Source organism: Coptis chinensis, chromosome 1 (genome assembly GCF_015680905.1).
Source record: "Coptis chinensis isolate HL-2020 chromosome 1, ASM1568090v1, whole genome shotgun sequence".
Taxonomy (NCBI): Eukaryota; Viridiplantae; Streptophyta; class Magnoliopsida; order Ranunculales; family Ranunculaceae; genus Coptis; species Coptis chinensis.
The window spans coordinates 23,183,291-23,190,943 of NC_141456.1; the positions used below are offsets into that span (position 1 = coordinate 23,183,291).

Consider the following 7,653-nt stretch of genomic DNA (forward strand, 5'->3'; position numbering starts at 1 on the left):
CACGCGTAGTTGTTTGGTGAAATTTTGATGTTACTCCTAAAGTTGCTTGGTGTTTTTTTGGTTTGGTGTTTTTTTGCTTCAAAATTTTAGTGTTTTTGGTTTGGTGTTTTTTTGCTTCAAAATTTTAGTGTTTTTTTGGTAGCTCTCCTAAAGATGCTCTAAATATGCTGTTATAGGTCATAACTATAAGGGTCTATCATCCAAGCTGTTTATGTTGTCTATAAATATTTCAGTATGACTCTATACTGCTAGTTTCATAACATAAAAAAAGTACAAAGAGTGGGAACTTCTTGTTGGTGCCAATTCTGTTGGTTTTATTCATTTCTCATTAGGAGAAGAAAAAGACAAATATGGGTGATAAGGTGGGTGCTATAAGCACCAAGAGAAAAATGAAGAGCAATTCATCAATCCGTCTGATCTTCATGCATGCAGACCCTATAGATATCTTGTTCATGGCTTTAGGCTTGTTCGGATCAATCGGCGATGGCATCCTTACTCCGGTTATGTTATTAGTCACTAGCAAGATCATGAACAATCTTGGTATGGGCCCTGGTGATGACCCTGCTCAATTTCTCCGCACCATCAGCAAAGTATATTTTCTTCACATTTTTTGTTCATTTACATTCTCCCGTACAAGTTCACTATCGAGAAGATTCTAACACATTTTTTTTGCAGAATTCAATCAATTTCTTGTACATGGCATGTGGAGTTTTCTTTGTTTGTTTCTTAGGTATATATGTCACTATATCTCTCTGTCTCTCTTTTTTTCTTAACCGTTTTTTCCCCATTGAACAGAGGATTAAATCTGAATTAATGATATTGTAGAGGGATATTGTTGGACAAGAACGGGAGAGAGACAAGCTTCAAGAATGAGACATAGATATCTGGAAGCAGTACTAAGGCAAGATGTTGGCTATTTTGATCTGAAGGTGGCAAGTACATCTGAGGTGGTAGATAGTGTTTGTAATGATAGTCTCATTATTCAAGATGTTATAAGTGAAAAGGTATGTTTCACACTATACAATGCATTGCTTCATTAATAATATTATCTTGCTATACATGTAAACAGAAGTTAATGACTTAATGCTTATGATTTAATTTCAGGTTCCAAATTTTGTGTTGAACTTATCCACATTCATTGGAAGTTACATAGTGGCGTTTGTATTGATGTGGAGACTGGCTATAGTTGGTTTCCCCTTTGCCGTGCTGTTGATCATACCAGGTTTGATGTATGGTCGAATTTTAATGGGATTAACAAGAAAAATAAGGGAAGAATATAACAAAGCTGGTTCAGTCGTGGAGCAGGCTATTTCTTCAATCAGAACTGTTTATTCATTTGTGGGAGAAAATAAAACCATGACAGAATTCTCTGAAGCACTTCAAGGATCTGTGAAGCTGGGGTTGAAGCAGGGTTTAGCCAAAGGACTGGCTATTGGAAGCACTGCTATTACTTTTGTTGTGTGGTCTTTTATGTCTTGGTATGGTAGTAGGCTTGTTATGTATCATCAAGGCAAAGGTGGTACTGTTTTTGCTGTTAGTGCTTCAATTGCTGTTGGCGGCCTGTAAGTTACTCTCTCTACAATGTGTTTTTCAGCTTCTTTATATTTTTCTTGTCATAGCTGAAATTTCCTAGGGGTTCACTAAGTTTTCATTTTATCTGTTTTTATTATTTGAACTAGAGCCTTGGGAGCTGGACTTTCAAATGTGAAGTACTTTTCGGAAGCAGTCTCAGCAGCTGAGAGAGTAATGGAGGTACTAAAAAGAGTACCTGAAATAGATTCAAACAACATGGATGGTGAGATTTTGGAGAATGTTTCAGGGGAAGTTGAATTCAAGAATGTTAGGTTTGCATATCCATCAAGGCCAGATGCCATAATCTTTCAAGATTTCAGCTTAAAAGTTCCAGCAGGAAAAACAGTAGCACTAGTGGGTGGAAGTGGTTCAGGAAAGTCTACAGTCATTGCTTTATTAGAAAGGTTTTATGATCCCATCAGTGGAGATATTTTACTTGATGGTGTTCCTATTAATAAGCTTCAACTGAAATGGCTTAGATCTCAAATGGGACTAGTAAGCCAGGAACCAGCACTGTTTGCAACTTCTATAAAAGAAAACATTCTTTTTGGTAAAGAAGATGCCACATTTGAAGAAGTAATAGAAGCAACAAAAGCTTCCAATGCTTACAACTTCATTTCTCAACTTCCACAAGGATACGATACTCAGGTCAGTGTTCTGTTTGTTGATTCTCTATTTGTCTTTTAGCTTAAGGTATTAAAAAATTGAAAACAGCAAATTATTTGATTAACAAAGACATGGAATACTTAATGTATAGTTATTTTTTTTTTTTTATTATTCTATGTCCAATAATTAGGACTCTAGGAATAAAGTGGTTGTCTCATACCAACTCATGTACATTTGTTACATAGGTTGGTGAAAGAGGTGTTCAGATGTCAGGAGGACAGAAACAAAGAATAGCAATTGCAAGAGCTATAATCAAAGAGCCTCAAATTCTACTATTGGATGAGGCAACAAGTGCGTTAGACTCTGAATCAGAGAGAATTGTTCAAGAAGCACTTGATAATGCATCAGTAGGCCGAACCACAATAGTAATTGCGCACCGTCTTTCTACAATCCGCAATGCGGATGTCATTGCCGTGGTTCAAAATGGACTAGTCAAGGAACTTGGCTCACACGACGAATTAATCCAAGATGAGAACGGATTGTATTCTTCACTTATCCGTTTCCAACAAATTGAGAAAGCAACAGAACATAATAACACTGCCTCATGTTGTTCATCATCACACATTACATACAAGGATAATAACCGTAGTAGTCGTGGAAGTAGCCGACGACTCAGTCTAGTGAGCCGGTCCAACTCAGCAAACTCTGTATCGAGTAGACGAGTTGGACCAGTTGAAAACAAAGAGAAAAATTACCCTGTCCCATCATTTAGGAGATTGTTACTTCTAAATCTGCCAGAGTGGAAACAAGCAATTTTGGGGTGCACAGGTGCAATGTTATTCGGTGCGGTGCAGCCAATTTACGCCTTTATGATGGGAAGCATGATATCCGTTTATTTTTTGACTGATCATGACGAGATTAGATCTAAGACCAGGATCTACGCATTATTCTTTCTTTGTTTAGCTGTGGTATCCTTGTTAATTAATATTATTCAGCATTATAATTTTGCTGTCATGGGTGAGTGTTTGACAAAAAGGATTAGAGAAAGAATGTTGTCCAAGATTTTGACTTTTGAAGTTGGATGGTTCGATCAAGATGAAAATTCTAGTGGAGCTGTTTGTGGTAGGCTCGCCAAGGACGCCAGCGTGGTAAGTTTTTCTCAGTAATTCTGTTTTATTTATATTTTAGTCCTGTTTTATTATTCTGAAAAGATTCCCAGAAAAATATACACTATTCCATGGAAACTTAATTCAGTCCCTGACATGACTCCAAGGATGGAGTGTTAGATGACGGGCGAAAAAAGTTAGGATTTGACAATGGTCACTTGGAAGTTGCAACAGTTGCAAGCCTACTGAAAAAGAGATGAAGAGTAGAGTAAAAAGGAAAATAGGAAGTTTAACTGTTGGGCCTCATGTAATGGCCCACTAACAGTGCATGTCTCTCTTTTTTTGGTCGCATGCCAATGTCAACATCACTGCACTCATTGCATATACAAACTGATAGATGCATTTTTTGGTACTGTTGGAGCATGCGGTAGTATAAACCAAGGCCCAAAATATCAGATATATCGGATATATCTATTTTTTTTTGGTGACCAGTCTAAACTATTTAAAATATCAAAAATATCGGAAATATATCGGAAATATATTAGAAATATCGGATTTATATTAAAAAATGGTCAAAAAATCAACCGATATATATCGTAAATATCAGATATATCGATTATATCGGCGATATAAAGTTTTATATCGGAAATTCCAATATATATCGGGAAAAAAAGAGTTATATATTCGGTGGATATGTCGAAAATCGATGTCGGTGTACCAAAATACTCGATATATATTGGCAATATATCGGATATATAGGGGCGATATTTTGCTCCATGGTATGAACTCCCAATTTTTCTAAATTTGCTTGGAAATCTAATTCTAGGTAGAGGTAAATTTGGTCGTATCACCTGTCTAGCTGCATCCGTAGAAGTAAATTTGGGATTTGGATGGCGGATGTGGTACTGTCGCGCGCCATTACAAATGCCGCTCCAAAATTTTTTTTGACTTTGACCAACACACCGCGTCATTACTAATGTCGCGTGAGTTTTTTTTTTTTAACTTTTTCAATTTTGCACGACAGTGGAAATGTCGTGTGGGTTTTTGTTTTCAATTTGGGGCGACAGTATCAATGTCGCATGGTAGACCCTACTCCAAATTTGTGGCTGATATTTGCGACTACCTAGAGTTAGTCAAAATTTGAGTCCAATTTCTTCAAATTTCGCCTTCAAATTTAGAGGTGATACTACCACCACCTAGAGATGCTTATATGACTTTGTATTCATAAGGGCTAATTTTTTTGTAGATATATACATCACATGATGGAGAATACTCTTACAAAAAATCAGTTTAATTGAATATGTTTAATTTCATAAAAAAGTGTTATAAAATTAAAAAACATCTGAGCCGTTGGATAATTTCATAACATTCTAAATGATTTTTGACAAGATTGTACATTTTCAAATAAACTGAGTTTTTGTGAGGATAATTTCCATTGTGCGGAGAACATCTCCACCAAAAATTAAATTCTAATTCATTGTATTTAGTAATGGAGTAACTTTGGAGTCATTTTAAGTGGAGTTCATATAACCACCACCACACATAATACACCTGTGATTTATAAGTAACGATGTTTTTTGTCTCATATAGTAAAATTATCGTTTTGCTTTTAATTGTACTTGGTACAATTTCGCAGGTGAGATCATTGGTGGGAGATAGAATGGCACTTCTTGTGCAAACCTTCTCAGCTGTCGTATTGGCAGGTACCATGGGACTAATAATCGCATGGCGACTTGCCATCGTAATGATAGCTGTTCAACCTTTGATCATCGTGTGTTTCTACCTTCGCCAAGTCTTATTGAAAAGAATGTCCAGTAAAGCAATTGCATCTCAAGGTGAAAGTAGCAAACTTGCTGCCGAAGCAGTTTCAAACCTTCGAACCATTACTGCCTTTTCTTCTCAATCACGAATTCTTGAAATGCTGGATCGAGCCCAAGATGGCCCACGAAGGGAGAGTAATCGTCAATCATGGTATGCTGGTATGGGCCTTGCTGCAGCACAAAGCTTAATGTCTTGCACATGGGCTCTTGATTTTTGGTATGGTGGGAAACTAATTTCTCAAAACTACATAACAGCTAAGGAACTATTCCAAACATTTATGATCCTGGTCAGTACTGGGCGTGTGATTGCTGATGCTGGAAGTATGACCACTGATCTTGCCAAAGGTTCGGATTCGGTTGCATCAGTGTTTGCGGTGTTGGATCGGTACACCCGAATTGAACCCGAGGACCCAGAAGCTCGCCAACCTGAAAAAATAAGTGGTCATATTGAGCTCCGGGATGTACATTTCGCATACCCAGCTAGACCGGATGTGATCATTTTTAGAGGATTCTCTTTAACCATTGAGGCTGGTAAATCGACTGCATTGGTGGGTCAAAGTGGTTCGGGAAAGTCAACAATCATTGGTTTGATTGAGAGATTTTATGATCCACTAAGTGGCACGGTCAAGATCGATGGGAAGGATGTAAGGTCATACCATCTTAGGGCCTTAAGGAAACACATAGCACTTGTGAGTCAAGAACCAACACTTTTTGGTGGTACCATCAGAGAGAACATTGCATATGGAGCATCCAATAATGTTGATGAATCCGAGATCATTAACGCAGCTAGAGCGGCAAATGCACATGATTTCATCGCGGGATTAAAAGATGGCTACGGTACATGGTGCGGCGATAAAGGATTGCAACTATCAGGGGGTCAGAAGCAACGCATCGCGATAGCCCGAGCTATACTGAAAAATCCAGCAGTTCTTTTACTAGATGAAGCAACAAGTGCCCTTGATAGTCAATCAGAAAAAGTTGTCCAAGATGCTTTGGACCGTGTCATGGTGGGCCGGACGAGTGTGGTTGTGGCTCATAGATTGAGTACAATTCAGAACTGTGATCAGATTGCTGTTCTGGATAAAGGTGCTGTGGTGGAGAAAGGGACCCACTCATCACTCTTGGGTAAGGGGCCCACTGGAGCGTACTATTCCCTAGTCAGCATTCAACAAAAGCCCAACAACAATCAAACAGTGAACTAAAGCTGAAGCCCGAGATCATGAGTGTGCATATGATTTGCATTGCAGCGAGTTCGGGTGTTTGTTCCCCACCTAAGACCAAGTGAAGAGATGAGATAGGCGACAAAAGCCTCTAAAAGTTCTTGCAATGTAAGCAAAGTTCAGGGAGCTCTTTCACACAAAATCAACTTGAGGGTTCACTCATTAGCTTGTAAGCTTTATTGTAACCTTTTAGATATCATATATGTCCTTTTCGTGTCATGATGCAACATTATCCCTCGCATGATTTTGCCGAGGGTATAACCTTTTTCCTTTTTATTTTCTTTCTCTTTAGGGCACGGCCGAGGGAAAATAAGATAGTACAATCATTTGATATGAGGATTTTTAAGATAGATAAAACATTTGGGTGAATTAGTGTTACTCCTCTTAGATGAGCCAATTAGGATTTCTCCCCACTAGATGGGAAATTAGGGTTTTTCCCCTAAACAAACAGTCAATTTGGTTTGACCGTTAACTTTCAAATCAAACAACTGAAAATGACATAAATGCCTCCACCTAATTAAAATTGAACATTTTCTTTTTGAAAACAATGAGGGTATTTGTGTAATTTTCAATTGTTTGACTTACAAAGTTAATGTGATCAAACCAAATTGACCGCGTGTGTTTGTGGGGAGACCCCTAATTTTCGATGAAAAAATCTTAATTGGCTCATCTAATGTTAATGGGTGTAATACTAGTTAACCCAAAACATTTTCCATCCAATATGGTCGACACAAAACAAAAAGTCCCAAAAGCAAGATGATGAGATGTTGAATTACATTTTCCTTTATTTCTTGGTAGTTTTTAATGTGATTATGCCCCACTGTAGTTGTAATATGCTTTCTGTCTCCAAAATAACTCTACTCTTAAAAGTTATCGTTGCTTAGGCTACAAAATAAATAGAGAGATCCATATACAACACTTTTTTTATACAACCGGTTTATACAATTGGCTTCTATCTCACTCTACAAATTTATTTACGACTTGATTTTTTATGAATGTCATCTTCCTACCATAGAGAACATCTTTGCAAGCAATAGGCTCATTTGGAAATTTCTAAAGATGCCAAAAAAGAGTTGTAAAATTTTAAATCCTGACTGTTAAAATAAATCACATTTTCAAATTAAGTTTTGAAAGGATTAGAGATTTTAGAATGATATGAAATTTTGTAGATATGATCTCTATAGTAGTAAAATCATACCTATAAAATATTAGCCATTTATACAACTTGTAAAAAAATGTTGTATAAACTGTTGTATAAAAAGTGTATATGGATCCCTCCCCACAAAATAAACATCCAAATTTCTGTGGTCAAGTCGGTTGTTACCAAGT

At 37.2% G+C, this 7,653-nt stretch overlaps 1 protein-coding gene across 1 annotated transcript; it reads left to right on the plus strand.

The window, feature by feature from the left end:
• Nucleotides 1-269: 269 nt before the first annotated feature.
• Nucleotides 270-6,655, plus strand: LOC147523002 (ABC transporter B family member 15-like). Its single transcript, XM_086596438.1, has 7 exons — nt 270-590; nt 676-730; nt 826-1,004; nt 1,105-1,562; nt 1,680-2,220; nt 2,424-3,326; nt 4,921-6,655. Exons 1-7 carry the CDS (start codon nt 351-353, stop codon nt 6,304-6,306), a joined length of 3,762 nt encoding a protein of 1,253 aa, XP_086452564.1. The 5' UTR covers nt 270-350; the 3' UTR covers nt 6,307-6,655.
• Nucleotides 6,656-7,653: the final 998 nt, after the last annotated feature.

Coding starts and splice junctions, on each gene's coding strand:
- LOC147523002 (XM_086596438.1), top strand. CDS start 351: ATGGGTGATAAGGTGGGTGCTATAAGCACCAAGAGAAAAATGAAGAGC. Junction 1,005..1,104: donor AAGATGTTATAAGTGAAAAG/GTATGTTTCACA, acceptor ATTTAATTTCAG/GTTCCAAATTTTGTGTTGAA. Junction 2,221..2,423: donor CACAAGGATACGATACTCAG/GTCAGTGTTCTG, acceptor TTTGTTACATAG/GTTGGTGAAAGAGGTGTTCA.